Here is a 22690-nt window from a genome sequence, read left to right as displayed (position 1 = left end):
TTCCCCCAGTACCCTCCCTCCCATCGTATAGCTGTACATTGGGTTCCCCTTCCCCACATGCAAGACCTTACATTTTTCTACATTGAAGCTCATCTGCCATCTCTTTGCCCAGTCACTCAGTCTGTTCAGGTCTCCTTGTAATTCTTTGCAATCCTCAACAGTTCTGACTCTACTGGAGAGTTTTGTGTCATCCGCGAATTTTATGACTTCGCACTTTGTCCCTGTTTCCAGGTCGTTTATGAATATATTGAACAGCAGCGGTCCCAACACTGACCCCTGTGGGACCCCCTTGTGTCCCCTTTCTAGTCCGATTAGTGCCCTTTTACTCCTACTATGTAAAAAATTGAAGATACAACAAAGAACTTACAGCACTGCTGGTAGATACCTTCATAGCTCTCCTGACTTTTCTAATATCCGGTTCGTGTAACAACACTTTCAGCTGTGATCCCAACTTATCATTAGTTTGAACTGTCATTCATTTGTGGAGGAACGTTCACCAATCCACCTCCCGGTTCAAACCGGTAGGGGTGACCGTTTGCCAATGGTATATCCATGATTGCTCTTTTTTCCACAGATAAGCTGTTAAATTCCCCCCTCTTCAACTTTGGTGCTTCCAAAAACCACAAATTTGAGATCATCCAAGGTATGTGACTGGGTATGCCAGTGTTGTGAAAGGGGAGCTCCCATATCTCCCCTTCAAATTCTGCTTAGATGTTCTATAATCCGAACTTTTATAGACCTTATTGTATAGCCAATGTAAAACAACTGGCAGGGAAGATCAATTTTTGTACTCATCGGATTATCACCAAAACATATTAGCATGGAAGCGCTTCATAGACGACGTGTTCCTCATATGTTCCAGCACAGAACAACAGTTTAGCAATTTTTTACAGTAGTTAAACACGTGTGATGGCAACTTAAAATTAACAGCCACAGTGGCATTTGCAGAAATAGCGTTCCTTGACATTTGGATAACTCTTGATCAAGGTCATTTTCAAATTACTATATATCACAAAGCGACGGATAGAAATAATCTTTTGAATTTTAATAGTTACCATCCTAGACACCTAAGGGCTAACTTACCAGTGGGACAATTTTTAAGGTTGTGCCGTCTTTGCAGTACGGTTGAGGAATATAAACATAGAGCCGAGGATATGTGGTTTAGATTTGTTGAAAAGGTGTATCCGAAGGCAGTAATCAAAAAAGCGTACAAGAGGGCTTTATATGCCCAGCAGGAGCACCTATTACAGAGCTCTAATAGATCCATTGAGCCTAATATGGTATGCACCATCCCATATTCCTATATGGCTTTTGAAATTAAGAAAATCATCAAAACCCATGGGCACATTTTACAGCATCATCCCAGTTGCCTACCTTTGCATACTCCAGGGGGCGCAACCTGCATTAGCGGGTTAGCTCGTCTCAACTTTTGAGTATACACCAGAATCAACAATTAAATCCATTAAATCCTGGGGGACACCATCCTTGTGGTAGGTGTAGTGTTTGTCCCCATGTCATGGAAATTCAGGAAATACAACATCCGCGCTTGCAAAAAACCCACTTCTTAAAATATCAAACAAATTGTAACACAGAGGGAGTTGTTTATATGATCGTCTGTCCCTGCCAGTTGTTTTACATTGGCTACACAATAAGGTCTATAAAAGTTCGGATTATAGAACATCTAAGCAGAATTCGAAGGGGAGATATGGGAGCTCCCCTTTCACAACACTGGCATACCCAGTCACATACCTTGGATGATCTCAAATTTGTGGTTTTTGGAAGCACCAAAGTTGAAGAGGGGGGAATTTAACAGCTTATCTGTGGAAAAAAGAGCAATCATGGATATACCATTGGCAAACGGTCACCCCTACCGGTTTGAACCGGGAGGTGGATTGGTGAGCGTTCCTCCACAAATGAATGACAGTTCAGTCTAATGATAAGTTGGGATCACAGCTGAAAGTGTTGTTATACGAACCGGATATTAGAAAAGTCAGGAGAGCTATGAAGGTATCCATCAGCAGTGCTGTAAGTTCTTCGTTGTATCTTCAATTTTTTACATAGTAAAACGCATTCTTTATTTCATTTTTTAGAATGAAGTTCTCCTTTTGAATATCAACTGGTTGGAGCGGGTTCTCTTATCTAGCGTTGAGTCTTTACAAAAAACTAAGTTCAAGTTCATATATATACGCAAGAAAAGTCGTTGTGAATTAACATTTCTAAGAAGTTCAATTTTGAATATTTTTGCACTACTATTTATACACGTCTTCATTTACTCAGTGTTACACTACATGAAACAACTTTATAAAACCTCAAAAGGGAGCAATGATAGACATTTGAAACACTTATCAGGGTTCTACCCTGGTCGTGATTTCTATACCATCAAATGGTTCTGAGCTCCTTTAGGAAACTTATAAAGCGGTCTTATGTTTATAGTGCTCCTATCTATTGTTTTTGATGGATGTAAAACATGCCATCCCTAAAGTAAGGAAATTATTTCATACTACATGATCACGTGTGTGTGGGGCCTTACCTCACAAACCACATAGGAGGAAGTTCTATGAATGTGTCAATCATGCTAAGATACATTTTACAGAATTGCGCCTACTGGTGTCTAACTTAAAACTTGGGCGCCTGTGGATGTAGACTAGACTTTTAAAAGCCTTTATTGCAGGAGTGTTAGTCCTTTAGAGAACGAAAGATTAGGTTCTTACCTTTGCTAATCTTCTTTCTTGTAAATCTGTACTCTATTCCAGGACAAGTGGGTACTCAATCCCATCTCACGAGATCTCTTGGAGGAAGCTTCATTTACATATTTTTGATCCTCCCTTCTAAACTCAGGACTACCCTCTGACTTCCAGTTGGTACAAAAGCAGACAGACATACCTGTACAGGATGCAGTAAAGAGGGAGGAGTATGATAAGAACATATGGCAAGAATTGCTATACTGGGACACAGACCAAAGGTCCATCAAGCCCAGTATCTTGTTTCCAACAGTGGCCAACCCAGGTCCCACAAACCTAGCTATATCTCAAGTAGTAAAATAGATTGTATGCTGCTTATCCTAGGAATAAGCAGTGGATTTCCCCATGCCATCTCAATAATAGGTCATTAATATTTAATGAATTATAAGTAGCTCAAACCACTTAAAATTGATCACACAGGATGTCAGCCTGTTACTCACTGTGCCATGCTGTGTGCTGGGAGATGCAAGAAGAAAACTAAATCAGCTTATAGGGAGATCCTCTGCCTCAATAAGCCTTGGAACCTGGACGTCAGTCTTCTGACTGCTTCTTGGGCCCAACGCTCGATCTGGAAACCACTACCTCACCCAGAAACACCGCAAATGTGAATGGATGGAGGAATAGTTGGCCCTGATCCTGGTTATACTGCCACGGAGCCACACAGCCTGCGCTTAAACTAGAGAATGACATGGAGACAAATTTGTCCCCGTCCATGCAGGCACTCAATTTTCCCATCCCATCCCCGCAAGTTTTGTCACTGTCCCTGCCCCATTCCTGTAAACTCTGCCTTAACCGAACATGTATGATTTTAATGTGTTGGTGCTTGTGCAGATGAGGACAGAGCTTGCAGGAATGGGACAGCAAAAGAACTTGCAGGGACAGGATGGGAAAATGAGTTTCCGCAGGGATGGAGAAAAATTTGTCCCCATGTCATTCTCTAGCTCAAATCCAATAGCCTAAGAACCTAGGGAAAGCAATGCTCTCAAGGGAACGGTCTCTGAGCCCCAATCTGTGAATGCAGGTTGTCCAGGTGGAAGCACTGCAGAGCAGCCAAACCCCTGGAAGCAGACTTTGCCAGTAAAGTCTGCAATCTCCCACAGCCAGAGCTGTCCTCTTGGGGAACCTTTGCAGCATGAATACACGAAGCTGTGAAAATACTGAAGTTAGAGAAAAAATAAACATGAACACAAAAGCCTAGCTCCTACTGTCTCGCTTGTAGGAAGTCAGCTGGAAGTCAGAGGGCAGTCCTGAAGTAAAAGGGGAGGATCAAAAATATGTAAATGAAGCTTCCTACAAGAGATCTCGCGAGATAGGATTGACTACCCACTTGTCCTGGAATAGAGTGGGATTGTACACAAATCACGCCTAGCAGCGCCTAAGTCACTCTTTAACCCTAAGCATGCCTACTTTACAGTTGGGCGCTGGAGGGCACCATGCAATAGGCACCTCTCATTTGTAGAATTGCACCTGAGAAGATGGGTGCCTATTGCCCAATTAATTTTTATTTTTTTGCAATTGTGAGCTTGTTAAAGTTTATGACTGGAGCCAATTTACTAACTGAGATAGGTGCCTATTTATTTGGGCGCCTCTTGTAGAATTTGCCCTATAATACCTTGTTAAATATTTGATAGGATTAAATAAGTTCCACTTCAACACTCTGGGAGATTGGTTGGGAGAATGAGTGGGTGGAAGGGAGGGATCGAGAGAAAGTGGCTGAGGTGAGTATAACTCATTCTGTTAGAAGATTAAGTAGGTGATCGCAGAGAATGAATAACCTGCAGTAAATTGTAGAGCTTTTAGGTTACCTTTAATGAAAAATACACCACTATATTAGAATGTTTTGTTTTGGTGAAGTGTTACTTGTATGTTCATGTGTGTGATGTAATTCTTCATGGTGTTAATAAAGAATATAAAAAAAAAAAATCTGCTGCAAAACTGTAAATCACTTTAGTAACCAATGAAGAGATATTCACTTTCTATTTGCAATGAATGAAGACTAGACTTACCAACAGCAGCTGAAAAGGGTTAGCACCTGTACGGTAAAAAAATTCTGGAGGACTCCGAATCTCCACTTTCTGCCTTTGCATACAGTTCACCTTCAGTTCATGGACACGCCTATATCAACAAAAAGAGTAATGAGCTGAACTCTCACATCATACCAAAGCCAAGAGCTGAGGAGAGCAAAAGCATTTCTAGGGGGATGAGATGGCACCATGGCAATCTAAAGATGTCCAGAAGTGAAAAGTGTGGAACCAGATCCTGGACTTCCAAGAGTTAAAATGGTTAAGTTTATTAAAGTCTTTAACAAATAAAAATATCATAATGTACTAAAAGCAAAATACATTACAGGAAAATAAAGTCACTGTGTAATATATTGCTGAATTCAGGTGCCAAATAGGAAGAAAAGTTGAACTCATGGAGGGACAGAGAGAGATGTAGGTGGGGAAGGGAATGAGGTCCGGAGGAGAGGAAGCGTGCAGAAGGCAGAAAGTGTTGGACTCATGGAGAGAGAGGTTGAAGCTACAGCCTCAGCACCCTGGGGTTGTGGGTTCAAATCCCACACTGCTCCTTGTGACCCTGGGCAAGTCACTTAATCCTCCATAGCCCCAGGTACGTTAGATAGATTGTGAGCCCACAGGGACAGACAGGGAAAATGCTAGAGTACTTGATTGTAAAACCACTTAGATAACCTTGATAGGCGGTATATAAAATCCTAATAAACTTGAGAAAGTGAGAGACGGATGGGGAGGGCAGAAAGAAGGGGAAAGAGAAATGTCACACTCAGGGGAAGGGGGAGAGGGTGGCAGAGAGTAAAAAGTTGAACTCATGGAGGGAGAATGAGGGGGAGAGAATGAGGACTGGAGGAGAGGAAGAGGGGAGGAGGCAGAGAGAAAGATGTTGGACTGGTGGAAAAAAGGGAGAAATGTTGGATGTGGCAGTAGAGGGAATGGGAGAGATGCACCCTGGATCTTTCTCTCTCTCTCTTTCCCCCACTCCCTTTGCAGCAAGGGAGGGAATGAGAGAAGGTCGGTGAGAGAGAGGGAGATTGACTCATAGAGGGACAGATGTTGGTTGGGGAAGGGAATGAGATCCGGAGGAGAAGAAGCATGCAGAAGGCAGAAAGTGTTGGACTCATGGAGAGAAAGTGAGAGATGGATGGGGAGGGCATAAAGGAGGGAAGGAGTAATGTCACACTCAGGGGAAGGGGGAGAGGGCGGCAGAGAGTAAAAAACTGAACTCATGGAGGGACAAAGAGAGAGAATGAGGGGGAGGGAATGAGGACTGGAGGAGAGGAAGAGGGGAGGAGGCAGAAAGAAAGATGTTGGATTGGTGGAAAGAAAGGAGAAATGTTGGATGTGGCAGTAGAGGGAGTGGGAGAGATGCACCCTGGATCTCTCTCTCTCTTTCCCCATTCTCTTTGCAGGAAGGGAGGGAATGAGAGAAGGACAGTGAGAGAGAGAGGGAGACAAGTTGGACTCATGGAGGGACAGAGAGAGATGTAGGTTGGGCAAGGGAATGAGGAAAGGAAGCATGCAGGAGGCAGAAATAAATAAATACTGGATGCACAGTCAGAAGGAAGTGCAACCAGAGACTCATGAAATCACCAGACAGCAAAGGTAGGAAAAATGATTTCATTTTTAATTTAGTGATCAAAATGTGTTGGTTTGAGAATTTATATTTGCTGTCTATATTTTGCACTATATTTGTCTATTTTTCTATAGTTTTTACTGAGGTGACATTGAATATTTTAAAGTCATCTGCCTTGACTTCTTTGAAAAAAAATCCCAAATATAAATGATAATTAACATTTTCTCTGTGTGAAGTGTGCTTTGTGTTTTTTTAATTTTGTTGCCATTATGTATTAAGATTATAATGTGTGTATATCGGGTGGGGGAGGGGTGGGAGGTTATACTATAAAAATTTGATTTTTACCTGAGCCTTGTTGTGTTGGTTCACTGCTTTGTTTGTGTGTTGCCTTTGGCTCAATAAAAATTATTTAAATATAATTTGTGTATATGAAAAATGGATGGAAGAAATTGCATTACAAATAGTACTATTATTATAGGGTTGGGGTCAGGGGCAGAGCTTGGGCGGGGGATACTCAGTTGATATTTATTAGACTTTAAAAAAAAATTTATATTACGCATATCCTACAATCCTATTCAGATTACAAATTATTCAGGTAATGAAGCATTTTTCTCTAACTGTCCCGGTGGTTTCCCACTCTATCTAATGTACCAGGGGCAATAGGGATAAAGTGACTTGCCCAAGGTTATAAGGAGCAGTGCGGGATTCGAACCTACAACCTCAGGGTGCCGAGGCTGTAGTTCTAAGCACTGCACCACGCTGTATCTCTAACCAATGCACCACACTGAAGAAGTTTAGAAACATTGACCTAGAGCACCACTGCACAATATAAGGTTTGAGTCATGGAACAGCTGTCTTCATCAGCTCTCTTGCAAGCATTTTCACATTAGTCCAGCATTAAATTGCTTTTATTTTCTAAACTACAAATGAGAGCTCCTTTACACAGTTCACACAGATTTAGTTTAATATTAGAAATGATGATTTACTATAAGTCAAAACATCTCAAAGTGAAGTACCACAAAAATACAACCACAATAATATAAATAAATAAAACGGCATAATTAAAAAAAAGTGTAGACTCTCAAGAATAAATAGTACCTAGGCAGATTTAAAGATATAGCTTTTTCAAGAAGCATTTTTTTTTCGAGGGCGTGGCTTAACGCGAGCACGGATGGAGGTGTAATCGTGAAGCTCCTCACCATCCAGGCAAAGAAATAAAAAAAAATTATTTTTCCTTCGGAATAACTACATAGAAAGTATATATGAAAGAAGCTGAGCTAATGATCTAAAAAGAAATCCTAATTTGCTGCAGCTGAGGTGAAGTATGCGCTGACGGGAGACGAAACAGCTGAGAGCCGTTTAAGATTTCGGCGGTTTTATTAAACTCGCAGTGCTGAGTTCGCGAGGTTTGAGTGAGTAAATAACAAGATTGGTGGGGAGATTTGAATAAAATTTCTTTCCCGATCAGATATAGAAAAACTCGTAAAGAGAAAATAGTTTGCCCTTTGGCGACATTGAAAGGAAGATACATTGAGGAAATACTGAGAGAGAGGAATACCGACATTTTCTTTCAGTGATTGAACATCGAAGAGCTGAAAATAAATAAATATTAACTTACTAAGTAAATGAAATACTGAAAATTACTCTTCTCTGGCGAGCTGCGATTGGGCTTGAGAGTGAGGAGATAGAGGAAAGGTTCAACGGAACTTTTTAAAAAAAAACTGAAGCAGCAAGACGTTGAGGCAGTTGAGAGACGCTGTGAATGAACTTACTAAGTAAATGAAAATTACTTTTCTCTGACGGGCTGCGATTGGGCTTGTGAGAGAAGAGATAGAAGAAAAGGTCAACGGAACTTTTAAAAAAAAAAAAAAAAAAGCAGCAAGGCGTCAAAGCAGTTGAGAGACGCTGTGAAAGAACAGAGAACAGTTGATTCAAATTTATCAAATAAGAGGAAAAAATTATATAAAGTATTGCTCTCCTCGGTCGGAGCTGCGATTGGGCTTGTGAAAGGAGAGCTAAAAGAAAGGACTACTAAACAATTTTGTTCAGCGCTGAAACGGTATATTATTAAGAAAAAATGAATGCCAAAGGTAATTTGTGAAAGAACCTGACAAGTAAGAGAGGGATATAAAAGAAGGAAAGGTTGCCGGTCTAAATATCCCCCTCCTTCATTGAGAAAGTGAAGGGGTTTAAAGAAAAAGAACCAAAAAGGAATACTGGTTCATTTTTTTATTCTCACATTTATAGAACTGGAAACAAAACTGACAGTTACTCCAAAGAACTTTTTATCAACATTAAAGAGAAAAAGTCACTAAAAAGGAGTACTTAAGATTGAGACAGATAACTGAAAAAGAGAAAAGATAGAAACAAAGCTTGGAAGAAAAGGAATTAAAAACAAAAAAATACCAAACATAAAACCAAGAGACTAAACATAAGAAATAAGAATAACCAAGAAAATAACAACATGGCAAGCACAAGACAAAATAAAAATGAGGCTGGTACATCTGCAAAAAGACAGAAACAAGATCAAATAACACCAAGCAAGATACCACTTCCTATTGATGAACCAGACATATTAAGCAAAGCAGAAGTCATGGAAGAACTAAAACAAATCAAACAAATGCTTAAAGAAACTATAACTAATATGTCTGACATGAAAGAAGAAATTTTAAATATACATAGACAAATGGAAGTTAATAACAAAAGAACAGCTGAATTAGAATCAAAAATGGAAGCTATAGAATGTGAATCAAAAAGATGTAAAAATGACAGCCTGGAAATAAATAAATTAAAAGATCAACTGGAGGATTACGAGAATAGAGGAAGAAGAAAGAACATCAAACTCTTTGGAATACAAGAAAATTTAGAGGGAAAAAATACTATCCTTTTCCTTGAAAATTTAATTCCAAAAATTCTACAATTAGACTTGAAACAATCAATTGAAATAGAAAGGGCGCATAGAATCCCAATAAAAAATTTAGAAAACAAAGGTAGACCAAGACCAATAATCTTCAAAATGTTGAGATACCAACAAACATTAGAAATACTAAATGCAGCAAAAAAAGATAAAAATCTAAATTATAAAGGATCAAGAATATGGTTCTTACCAGACTTTGCCAAAAATACAGCAAATAAAAGAAAAAGATTATTAGATTTGAGACCTTTACTAAAAGAAAAAGGATTTAAATATGGTCTATACTACCCAGCGAAAATGAGAGTATCATCAGGAGAAAAATCATTATACTTTGAGGATCCCGAAAAACTAAAAGATTTTCTTTCTAAACCAGAACCTATGATATTTTAATATAAAACATTAAGATGGTTTTGATGACTTTATGAAGAATTATAAAAAAATGAAATATTGAAATATATGAAAAAAAGAAAGAAAATGATATAAAGAAAAGAAAATAAAAATTTATAAGAAAGAAGGAATGAAGGGAAATTTGTTTGAATATTAATTGCCTGGATAGAGGAAAATATTCGGGTTACAGTTCCAATGTGTATCCTTAAGCAGCCAATGTATAGGGTGGGAAGGGGAGGGAAAAGGAGAATATTTAATAGAATGATTAAGAGTAAAATAAATAAGGGATTAGTTACATTAGGGGTAAATATGTGTGTCGTGAAAAAAATTTTTTGGATTTTAAATACAAAGGAAGAGGGGAGGAAAAATATAATGAAAAATATTAAAAAGTATAATGTCTATTAAAATATATTCTATTAATGTCAATGGTCTGAATCATATAATTAAAAGGAAAAAAGTATTAACATTTTTAAAAAAGCAAAATGCGGATATTTACTGTCTGCAAGAGACCCATCTAAATATGAAGGAATCACAGAAATTATCAGGTGGATGGATAAAGGAATGTTTTTTTGCTCCAGCAGTGGGTAAAAAAGCAGGGGTTGCAATTCTTATAAATAAAAAATGTATGGCCAAAATAAAGGTAAAAAGCTCAGATCCACATGGAAGATGGATACATATTGATATAGGTATGGGAAATGATACCCTGACGTTATTCAATATATATGCCCCTAATTCGAATCAATCAGAATTTTTCAAAAAGATACAAAATATGTTATTACCACTGGCTGCCTCTAATTTAGTGGTGGCTGGAGATTTTAATGCTGTAATGGATCCATTATTGGATAAAAAACCAGGTAAAAATATTAAATCTTTAGGTCTAGATAATTTGGTTCAGTCATGTGATTTGAAAGATATATGGCGTATTCTTCATTTTAATGATCAGGAATATTCATTCTGTTCACAGGTCCATAAATCATTTTCAAGAATAGATTATATTTTTGTTTCAACAAATAAAGTGCAACAGGTGAATAAAGCTTCCATTGATCCTATAATTATTTCGGATCACGCTGGAGTATGGATAGAATTACAATTAGATCAATTAGAAAATGATAGACCTCTTTGGAGATTTGATAATGCATTGCTTGTGGATGACAAATTTTTGGAAAATTTTAAAACACAAATTAATGATTTCTTTCAATTAAATTTAGTAGAAGATACATCTATAGAAAATGTATGGGATGCATTTAAAGCAACTATGAGGGGTAATATTATATCATATTCAGCTTTTATTAGGAAACAGATTAAAAAACAATATATAGAATTAGAAAAAGAAATAAAAATATTAGAAAATAAATTGATAAGAAAATGGGAATATGAAGTTTTACAAGCTCTTTTGAAAACAAAAGGTAAATATAATGAATTAACTTCAAAAATGATAAGAAAAGATTTGTTTTCCAAGCAAACAGTGTATTATGGAAATTCTAATAAGGCGGGAAAAATATTAGCAAATTATCTTAAGGCAAAAAAAAGAAGAACTAATATTAATGGAATAAAAGATGATAATGGTATAATAACAAATCAAACAAATATAATATTAAAACAATTTTTAAAATTTTACAAGGAACTGTATTCTTCCGAACCTTATTTGGAGAAACAAAAAGATGGGAAAAATTTTTTAGATTTAATTAATGGACCTAAAATACCTGATCATATAAAACGAAGTTTAGAAGAACCTATATCATTAAAAGAATTAGAAACAGCATTGAGATCTCTTAGAGTTGGATCCGCTCCAGGTGGTGATGGTTACACAGTAGAATTTTATAAAACATTTCAAAATATCCTTTTCCCACATTTATTAAAATTATATCAGACACAACTTATAAAAGGTAATATAAAAGGTACTATGGCTGAATCAATAATAATTGTTTTGCCTAAGCCAAATAAAGATCCTACTTTGGTTTCAAACTACAGGCCTATATCTTTGATAAATGTTGATAATAAACTTTTGGCGAAAATTTTAGCTTTAAGATTAGCAAAAGCTCTCCCACATATTATAGAAATGCATCAAACGGGTTTCGTTGCTAAAAGACATTCCTCCAATAACTCTAGACTATTATTTCACATGCTAAACTTATCAAAAAAAATGGATGAACCGATTTTTACAGTTTCATTAGATGCTGAAAAGGCATTTGATAGGGTAGAATGGAATTTTATGTATCAGGCTTTAGAATGGTTTGGTATAGGGTCTGGATTTATACAAATGGTAAAAACATTGTATAGCTTCCCAATTGCAAGACTAAATATTAATAATAAGATATCTGATGGTTTTCAATTGCAGAGGGGAGTTAGACAAGGCTGCCCGTTATCTCCTTTGTTATTTGATATTGTATTAGAACCCTTATTGCTAGCAATACAGCAAATGAAGGAGATACAAGGTATTCCATATTCAGATATGGAATATAAAATTTCGGCTTATGCAGATGATATTTTACTTTATTTGAGAAATCCAGAGTCAACCTTATCTTCCTTATTAGAATTAATTGATAAGTTTAGTAAATTTTCAGGTTATAAAATTAATTGGAATAAATCAGAAATTATACCCTTGAATGTTCATTGTGTAAAAGGATTATTTGATACTTTTCCATTTATATGGAAAGAAGAAGGATTTAAATATCTTGGCATTCAAGTTAAAAATACAATTGAAGATACTGTAAAAGAGAATGAAAAATATGTATTAAAGAAAGTTACGGAGTTATGTGAACAATGGAACCCATTACATATTTCGTGGTGGGGAAGAGTTCAAACTATTAAAATGATGATGTTACCTGTAGTTTGCTACCAAATGAGTATGATACCTATTTATTTCCAGGGGTCTTTTTATAAAAAGCTTAATAGAATTTTAACAAAATTTCTTTGGCTTGGTAAAACACCTAGAATAGCTTTAGTAACTTTACAAAAATCAATTGAGGAGGGAGGGGTAAATTTTCCAAATTTCTATAGGTACCATCAAGCCTATATTCTACGTCAGGGTATGTATTGGATCCTCCCAGAACTTATAGATAATGCACCAGATTGGTTATATTTAGAATGGCGCCTTATGTTTCCCCTAAATTTAGTTCATTTGCCAAGTATTAATATACCTAGAAGATACAGAGAAAATAAAATAATAATGGATACTTGGAAAACATTGAGATTTATTGATAAATTAACACCCATCCCAATATACAAATCAACTAATCAATCCATATGGATAAACTCCAAGATCAAAATTGGCGGAGCTCAAATCCTTTGGAAGAACTGGATTATTGCAGGTATTAGATCTCTAGACGATATTATTTCAGAAGGTAAACTGCTGGATTTTTCCCAATTACAACATAGATTTGGTCTTAATAAAACACAAAGTTTTAAATGGTTGCAATTGAAGCAGGCCATTCAGGTTGGGTTCCCTGAATGGAAAACATTGAACAATCAATATAGTTTAAAGTTCTTATGCTTTAAAGCAGACTTCCTAGGACATCAAGCCGCATTGTGGTATAAATTAATATCTGGATATTTAAATAAAAAACCAAAAAATGGTCTAAGAGACATTTGGAGCATTGAGATTGGACATCAAATTAATGCATCTCAATGGCCACTAATTTGGTCTTGGAGAATGAGATGTACAGTGTCAGCATCTATGAGACAAACATGGTTCTTTTTATTACATAGAGCTTTTTGGACCCCTACTCGTTTGCAAAAATTAGATAGTTCTAAGTCCAATAAATGCTGGCACTGTAATCTAAAACCAGGGACATTAGATCATTTATTATATTATTGTCCCTATATTAAAATTTTTTGGAATTCAATTTGGCCACAAATTAATAAATTAATGGAAAATCATATTGCAATATCATATGATACAATTTTATTTGGAACAATGATGAGAAAAAAAAGTCAAATTTCACCAGAAAATAATAAGCTTTTATTAATTATGACAGGGGTTGCCATTCAACATATAACTAACAATTGGAAAAATTACAACAATCTAAATTACACATTTTGGTGGAATACAATGTCATATTTTTAAAATGGAAAGAACAATAGCACTACAAAAGGGGACATATACTAAATTTATACAAATATGGGGGCCATTGACAAAATATTGTAATGAATAAATAATAGGATATTTTCTTCTTCTTTTCTTTATTTAGAGTTTTTTTTTTTTTATGACACACATATAGGGGGGATAAGAAAATAATTTATATAAAATATGTTATAATATATTTTACAAAATGTAATGTATGAATAAAAGGTAATAAGGGTGGGGGGAGGTGAAATGGGACAAAATTCGATTAGATGATATTGTATTAGAAATAAAAAAGTTATTGAATATTTATCAATTGTATTATAATATGTTGTATACTTTTTGTAAAAATTTGAAAATTAAAAAAAAAATTATATTAAAGTAAATAAAGGGTGGGGGGAGGGTGAGGGGGAAAATCAAATTTAGATATACAATGTATTAGATATAAAAGTGATAATATATATTTATCAATTGTATTTTATTATTATGTACACTTTATGTAAAGTTTGAAAATAAAAAATGGAAAAAAAAAAAAAAAAAAAAGAAAGAAACAGAAATGTGTGAGCAATGGAATCCTTTACATCTTTCTTGATGGGGGAGAATTCAAGCTATTAAAAATGATGATATTGAAAAAAAAAAAAAAAAAAAGAAGCATTTTTTCTACCTAAGATGGTTATTAGAGAATAACATGGGGATCATTTACCACAGTAAACCGTGGTCACCGCAGTAAATCCGCAGGAATGGAGACATTTGCAACGGGTTTACCGCAGGAAGGTAAAATTATGGTCTTACCTGTTAATTTTCTTTCCTTTAGAAGCAGCAGATGAATCCAGACTAGTGGGTATAGCTCACATCGACCAGCAGGTGGAGATAGAGAACTGATTAACAGTTGGCCTTAAAGCCTGGTGTTCATTCTGTTGATTCAGTTATGCACTCTGCCCAAGCATCCCGAAAGGAGAATGAGCCGCAACAAAACTCCATTCCAGTAGAAAATGTGTCTTTATCTTCTTGATATTATCCTATGTTTCTCTTTTGTACCAAAAAAAATTTTTTTTTTTTTTTTTTTCAACAATGAAATAATACACTTACCAACCATAGCCCCAACTAACCCAATCAACTAAACACCCTACACACAACCAGTGCCTTTTGGGGAGGGGCTCTGGATTCATCTGCTGCTTCTAAAGGAAAGAAAATTAACAGGTAAGACCATAATTTTACCTTCCATAGCAAAGCAGCAGATGAATCCAGACTAGTGGGATGTAGCAAAGCAAACTCAAACTGGGTGGGACGCCAATGCCGCCTCTGCCAGCACTGCCGCGCCAAAACTCGCCTCTGAACGGGCCGCCACATCTAAACGATAATGCCGTGAAAAAGTATTTGTCGACGACCAAGTGGCCGCTCGGCAAATCTCTTCTAAAGACATCCCCCCGGACTCCGCCCAAGAGGTTGCCAAAGCCCGAGTGGAATGAGCATGAAGGTGCTCCGGTACTTTCTTCCCTGACAGCACATACGCTGAAGCAATAGTGTCCTTGACCCAACGCGCAATGGACGCCTTAGACGCCGCCATCCCTTTGTTTTTCCCCGCGAAAGCGACAAAGAGATGGTCCGACCGACGAAAGTCATTCGTCACTTCCAAATAATGGAGAAGCACACGGCGTACATCTAGCAGCCGTAAAGACAAAAATCGTGTCCCCCAATCCTCCCTCCGAAAGGATGGAAGGAACAAACCCTGGTTCACATGAAAGGCAGAAATAACCTTCGGCAGGAAGGACGGCACCGTACGCACCGACACCCCAGTCTCCGAAAAACGCAAAAAGGGTTCTCTGCAAGAAAGCGCCTGCAGCTCCGATACTCGCCTCGCTGAAGCCATTGCCACCAAAAAAACTGTTTTCAGTGTGACATCTTTTAACGTGGCCGCTGACAGGGGCTCAAAAGGTGCCCCCTGCAACTTCCCAAGGACGAGCTTAAGATTCCACGTTGGACAAATACGCTTGACCGGCGGGCGGAGATGGTTCACCCCCTTGAGGAAACGGACCACGTCCGGCTGCGACGCGAGAGCCGATCGATTCACCGGGCCCCTGTAACAGGCAATGGCCGCCACCTGAACCTTTAAAGAGTTATAGGCTAACCCTTTTTCGACGCCCTCCTGCAGGAAAGCAAGAATAGCCGGCAGAGAAGCCTTGAAGGGCGCCACTCCCTGGCGACCGCACCATGCCTCAAAAATCCTCCAGACTCTCGCATAGGAGGCTGACGTCGAAAGCTTCTTGGCCTTAAGCAGAGTGGCGATCACCCTCTCTGAATAGCCCTTCTTTTTTAGCCTTGACCGCTCAATAGCCAGGCCGTAAGACCAAAGCGGGCCGGATCTTCTATCCATATCGGACCCTGCGTCAGTAAGTCCGGCGTTACCTGGAACGTCACCCGCTCGCCTACCGACAGCTGAATCAGATCTGCGTACCACGGCCGATGCGGCCAATCCGGAGCCACCAGGATGACTCTGCCGCGAAAGCGAGAGATGCGCTGTAACACTCGCCCTATCATGGGCCACGGCGGGAACACATACAGAAGGGAATTCGGAGGCCATGGGAGAGCTAACGCGTCCACCCCCTCCGAACCCTCTTCCTTGCGTCTGCTGAAGAACCGAGGCAACTTCGCATTGCGGGACGAGGCCATGAGATCCATCTCCGGCAAGCCCCACCGACTGACTAGCCGGCTGAACGCTCGAGGAGACAACTCCCACTCTCCTGGGTCCAGAAGATTTCTGCTGAGAAAGTCCGCTTGCACGTTTTCGTGACCTGCAATGTATGCCGCCGAGAGAAGCGGCACATGCCTCTCCGCCCATTGAAACAAGTTTCTCGCCTCTTCTGCTAACTGCGGACTCCGGGTGCCCCCCTGCCGATTGACATAGGCGACCGCCGTGACACTGTCCGAAAAGACTCTGGTCGGCTTGTCCTGAATCAGTGACTGAAAAGCCAACAGCGCCAGCCTGACCGCCTTTAATTCCAACAAATTGATGGGCCACTGGGCCTCCTGGAAGGACCACATCCCCTGCACTGACGCCTGCAGGCACTGGGCCCCCCAACCCCGCAGACTGGCATCCGTGGTGACCACTACCCAGTCTGGCGTGGCCAACGGCATGCCCTTCCACAGATGCAACTCGTGGAGCCACCACTGCATGCTGCGAGCGGCTCGACGACTCCATGGGAGTTCAGAGAAGCTGGGGACCAGCGAGAGAGCAGAGACTGTTGTAAGGGCCTCATGTGGCTCCGCGCCCAGGGGACCACCTCCAGAGTCGCCACCATGGAACCCAGCACTTGTACATAATCCCAAACTCGTGGTCTGGCCGTCCCGAGAAGTAGGCGAATTTGAGCCTGCAATTTCTCCCCCCGATCTCGGGGTAGAAACACCTTCCCCAGAGCCGTGTCGAACCGCACCCCCAGATGCACCAACGACTGCGACGGGGACAGAAAACTCTTGGGAAAGTTGACAATCCACCCCAACGACTGTAGGAGCGAAATCACTCGCTGAGTAACCGCCACACTCTCCTGGCTGGACGAGGCGCGGATTAACCAGTCGTCTAGGTAAGGGTGTACCCGAATCCCCTCCTTGCGGAGGAAGGCGGCTACCACCACCATGACCTTGGAAAAGGTGCGGGGGGCCGTTGCCAAGCCAAAGGGCATTGCCCGAAACTGATAATGCTGGCCGAGAATCGCAAACCGCAGATACCGCTGATGCGGAGGCCAGATCGGAATATGGAGGTATGCCTCCTTGAGATCGAGGGACGTGAGGAACTCTCCCGGTCGTACCGCCGCAATAACCGAGCGCACCGTCTCCATCCGGAAATGGCGAACACTGAGAAATCTGTTGACTCTTTTGAGATCCAGCACCGGCCTGAAGGACCCCCCCTTCTTTGGCACAATGAAGTAAAGGGAATATATACCGGTGCCTACTTCTTCCGGGGGCACCGGTACCACTGCTCCTAGCTCGAGCAGCCCCTGAAGAGTCATCCGGACCGCGTCTCCCTTGGCCGCCCCATTGCATGGGGACACCAAGAAAGAATCTACGACGGGAGAGGCGAACTCTAACTTGTACCCTTCTTGAACAATGTCCAACACCCACTGATCTGCCGTGATCGTGGCCCACTCCGCCCGGAACTCCGAAAGCCGGCCCCCTAAGGGAAAGGCGGAGGGAGCCACGCCCCCGTCATTGTGGAGTGCGAGTGGCTGGGGTACGCGTGGACTGCCCCGACGAGGGCCTCGTCGTACGAAAGGAACCCCTCTGCTGAAACCTTGGTTTCGAAGCAGAGGACGAACCAACCGCCGATCTGAAGAAAGGCTTCCCAGACCTGGATCTCCGAACATCCCTGAAGCGCGGTCTCGACGATGAGGGCCTCACCGGGGGCCTAGCCCTATCCTCAGGTAAACGCTGAGTTTTGGTATCCCCAAAATCCTTCACCAGTTTATTTAAATCTTCTCCAAACAAGAAACCCCCTTTAAAAGGGAGCCGTACCAGCCGAAGCTTAGAAGCAGCATCGGCCGCCCAATGCCGTAGCCATAGGGATCTGCGAGATACCACTGAAAGAGACATCTGCTTCGCAGACGCCCTAACAATATCATATAAGGAGTCTGCCAAATAAGCCAAGCCGGACTCCAAATCTGCCAGCTCCGCATGGACAGAACCACCAGACTCCGTTAAATTATCTGACACCACTTGCGACCACTGCAGACACGCTCGTGCCGCATAAGAACTGCATATGGCGGCCTGCAAGGTCAGTGCCGCGACCTCAAAGGACATTTTTAAGGAAGATTCAATCTTCCTATCCTGCGCATCCTTCAACGTCACTCCCCCCTCCACCGGTAAGGTAGTCCGTTTGGTTACCGCGGCCACCAAAGCATCCACCCTGGGCAATCTAAACTTATCCAGTTCAGCCGGGTCCACCGGATACAAGAGCCGCATGGCTTTTGCCACCCTTAAACTGGCTTCCGGCGTATCCCATTGCGCCGAGATCAGCTCCTGCATGGCTTCATGCACCGGAAAAGACTTAGGAGGTCTCCGTGTGCCCGCCATCAGGGGATTACCTGATACTACAGTATCAGCCTGAGAAATATTCAGCCCCTGTAAAGCCTTTGAAATTAAGGAAGACAATTCTTCCCTATGAAATAACCGTAGAGCGGACGGGTCATCCACCTCTTGACCCGGGGGATCCCCTGCATCCCAATCCAGGACCTCCCCCTCCTCCAACGATTCTGGAAGAGAAAAAGGGGATCTAATCAGAATATCCTCTGCCTCCACGGTCGCGAGCCTGCGCTTCTTTGCACCCAGCGCCCTCGCTGGCGACCCCACCGTGCCCTCAGCAGGTTTGCCTGTCTCCCCAGGCACCACCGCCGACGTTGAGGGCACCGGAAGGGACACCTCGACCACTGGCACCGGCGGGGCGGGCTGCGCACCCTGTAACAAAAATGCCCTGTGCAGCAGCATCACAAATTCCGGCGAAAAAGAACCCCACTGAAGGGCCGCTGAACCGCCCTGCTCCGGGCCGGGTAGCGGGGCCGCGACTTCCGCCATTGCTCCCGCCTCCCCCACCGCCGCTGAACTCCCCCCTGCTAAGGAAGAGCCTCGCCGCTCTGACTCACCCTTGCGTGCCGGGGACATGTCCCGTGCCTCGGTTACCCGGGAAATCGCCAGCTCACAAGCCTGCAACAAAGCCCCTTCAGCCAGGGCCAGCTCACACTCGGCCGAGCAAAGGCCCGACGGTGTTCTACGCGCTCCACAGCGCGAACACCTCTGACCGGCCTCCGTTGCCATGCCGCGTTTTCAGCGTGGCTGCTGTTTCTTTTTTTTTTTTTTTTTTCACACGCGGCAAACGCCGCCGACTCCCGACTCCGCCCCCAACCGCCCCTACAGTCGGGAACGCGACACCCAAGCCCCGAGGCAGGGAAAACACTCACCCCTCTGCTCCCGCGATCCTAGACGCCAGGACACAGCTGGTAAGTGTACTGCAAGCCAAAGCACAACTTGCCAAGCTCAGCACGAACAGGAAGCCGATTCTTTTTTTTTTTTTTTTTTTTTACTGGAATGAAGAAAGACGACTCCTGCAGGACCAACAACCCCTCAATCACCCGGAGGGGAGGGTGGAGTAGGGACCTGGGGGGGCCCAGGTGTAACTCCTAAAGCCGGCACCACTCAGCCAGGCACCCCTATCCTACTGAAGAGACATAGTCTCAACAGAGGAAGTCCACTGAACACCAATATCTCCGGCAGCATCCAGAATCCAAGAGCTAGAGGGCTAGCTCAGTCCCTGCTGGGAGATAGAGCAAAACTGAATCAACAGAATGAACACCAGGCTTTAAGGCCAACTGTTAATCAGTTCTCTATCTCCACCTGCTGGTCGATGTGAGCTATACCCACTAGTCTGGATTCATCTGCTGCTTTGCTATGGAATGGGGACAAGACCTTTTACTGCCCTGTGGGAGCGTTGAAAAGTCTTGCTCCTGTGGTAAAAAAATTGAGCCTGTGCCAGACTTGACATCTCCTCCCCAGTTCCTCTTGCACCTATTTTACCTTCAGGAGCCAGCCATGCCACGATGAAGACAGAAGGAACCCAAAACCAAAGCCCGAGACCAATGTGATTTGAAGAATAAAATTACCAGACAACAAAAGGTAGAAAAATATAAATTTATTTTATATTTTGTGATTAGAATATTTCAGATTTGAAATATGTATCCTGTTAGAGCTGGTATTAGACATAACTGGGGACCGCAAAGCCCAGGCTGTTTCTTTAGCTTCCAGCTGGCTTAGGGCTCTCTCTCTCTGACTAGGGGGCAGTTGCCCTTCCCTAACACTATTCCTGCCATGTGTGACTGCAATATTCTGTTGGCTTGATTTTCTATGTAGCATTCTGTAGTAATTTGGTTTGTTCAGTTTTCACAATAGTGGAGGGGATATTTGTGAAAGGGAGGGGAGACAGGGGTTTTGTTGAAATTTGTGTTTATAAAATGACAATTGTATAGAATATTGTCTCTTTTCATACTTTAATAAAATAACTTCAGTATAAAATCATAACTATTTGAGGCTTATGTGGATGGGATCTGAAAGTTTGCAGGACGGGGACTGAGCTTGTGGGGATGGGGCAGGGAAGGGGATTGAGCTTGTGGGGATGGGGGAGGGACAGGGACGAGCTCACGGGGACAGGGCAGGTACTGTGATAAATTTTTTCTCCATGTCATTCTCTAAAGGTTATCCTTGCTGCTGGGTTTCCCAAATGCCTCCTTTTCTACTTCTAAAAATTTATACTTTGATTTTCAGTCTTCTCTTTTCTAGGCTTGTGTTTTGCCGAGTGAATGTCGTGACTTTCCTATACAAAAAATATTGTATTTCCTTTCCACGCTACTTGATTTTAGCAATGTAAACTGCTTGGATATGCCTGTATAGCAAGTTTTAAATAAACTGTAAAACTGTAAAGTTCATATGGTTATTTGGTGAAGTCAGAAACATGGTGACAGATAAAGGCCAAATTGCCCATCCAATTTGCCCATTCGCAGCATCCACTATCTCCTCAATAGATCCCATGTGCCTTTTCTATGCTTTCGTGAATTCAGACACAGTCTCTGTCTTTACCACCTCTACCGGGAGACTATTCCATGTATCTACCACTCTTTCTGTAAAAAAATTTCCTTAGATTACTCCTGACCCTATCACCTCTTAACTTCATCCTATGCCCTCTCATTCCGGAGTTTCCTTTCAAATGACAGAGACTTGCCGCGTTTATTTATGCCATGTAGGTATTTAAACGTCTCTATCATATCTCCCCTCTCCTGCCTTTCCTCTAAAGAATACATATTGAGATCTTTGTCTGTCCGAATACATGTTATGATGAAGACCACCAACCATTTTAGTAGCCTTCCTCTGGACTGACTCCATCCATTTTCATTTTTTTTGAAGGTGCGGTCTCCAGAATTGTACACAAAATTCTAAATTACATACTATCACACCCAAGTCCCGCTCCTCTTTCGTACAAAAAAGTTCATCACCTCCTACACTATACCTTTCCTTTGGGTTTTTGCAGTCCAAATGCATGACCTTGCATTTCTTAGCATTAAATCTTAGCAGCCAAATTTCAGATCATTCTTCAAGCTTCGTTAGGTCCTTCTTCATGTTATTCATACCATCAGAGATATCTGCTCTACAGCAGTGCAGATTTTGGTACCATCTACAAAGAAGCAAATCTTACCTGACAACCCTTCAGCAATATCGCTTACAAAAATGTTAGAAAGAACAGGCCCAAGAACCGAACCTTGAGGCACACCACTGGTAATATCCCTTTCCTCAGAGCGATCTCCATTGATCACTACTACCCTGTTGCCTTCCACTCAGATAACCAAATCACATCAAATAACCAAAGATCTTTTCAGGATCTCTACTATCCTGGAGAAAGTTGCACAAAATCTTACCACATGGATCTGGAGACAAAGCAGGGAAATCACACTAAAAAGGATAAGAAACAATGTCCCAGCAAATTACCTGCAATAACTTGTGGAATTCAGCAAACCCAGCTGCCTCTTCTGGTGCAGAAATAAGGAATTCAGACCGGTTCTGATGGTTTTCTAATTGAAAAGAAGTATTTATTTATTAAAACAAAATAACAAGTAATATACTTCACTGCATCTGATTTTTGCAAAATTAGCCATTCCAAGGAAGAGATTTAAAAATCAGAGGTATAGATATAACAAGATTTCAGGCTTTAGGGGGTGGAGAGGAGGGTATTTAAACCACTTTGGTTGTACTATAGAAAGGTGGTATATCAAGAATCTAATAAGATACAAAAGAATGTAAAACATAAAACATGTAAATTTATAACAGGGCATCTAGGTGAAATGTCCAAAAAGGTGTCCACTTCACTAAAGCAACAATGACAGCTGTGCGTCTTTATAAAAGAGGCTTATGCAATGATCTAAGCTTTGCTGCTCTGAAGGTGTAAATATGTGTGTTCATGCACATTTC

General features: G+C 41.2%; 1 protein-coding gene across 1 annotated transcript in view; it reads right to left on the bottom strand.

Moving 5' to 3' along the window:
- Positions 1-22690, bottom strand: part of DCAF4 (DDB1 and CUL4 associated factor 4) — a 108737-nt gene that overhangs the window by 48566 nt on the left and 37481 nt on the right. Inside the window, exons 5-6 of the mRNA XM_033953248.1 lie at positions 22211-22293; positions 4748-4856 (exon numbers count right to left, since the gene is read on the bottom strand). Coding sequence (XP_033809139.1) covers positions 4748-4856; positions 22211-22293 — 192 coding nt within the window. The remainder of the gene's footprint in view (positions 1-4747; positions 4857-22210; positions 22294-22690) is intronic.

The sequence above is a fragment of the Geotrypetes seraphini genome, chromosome 7 (genome assembly GCF_902459505.1).
Source record: "Geotrypetes seraphini chromosome 7, aGeoSer1.1, whole genome shotgun sequence".
NCBI lineage: Eukaryota > Metazoa > Chordata > Amphibia > Gymnophiona > Dermophiidae > Geotrypetes > Geotrypetes seraphini.
The sequence above is the reverse complement of the archived record's forward strand: the minus strand, read 5'-3'. Positions and strand labels throughout refer to the sequence as shown.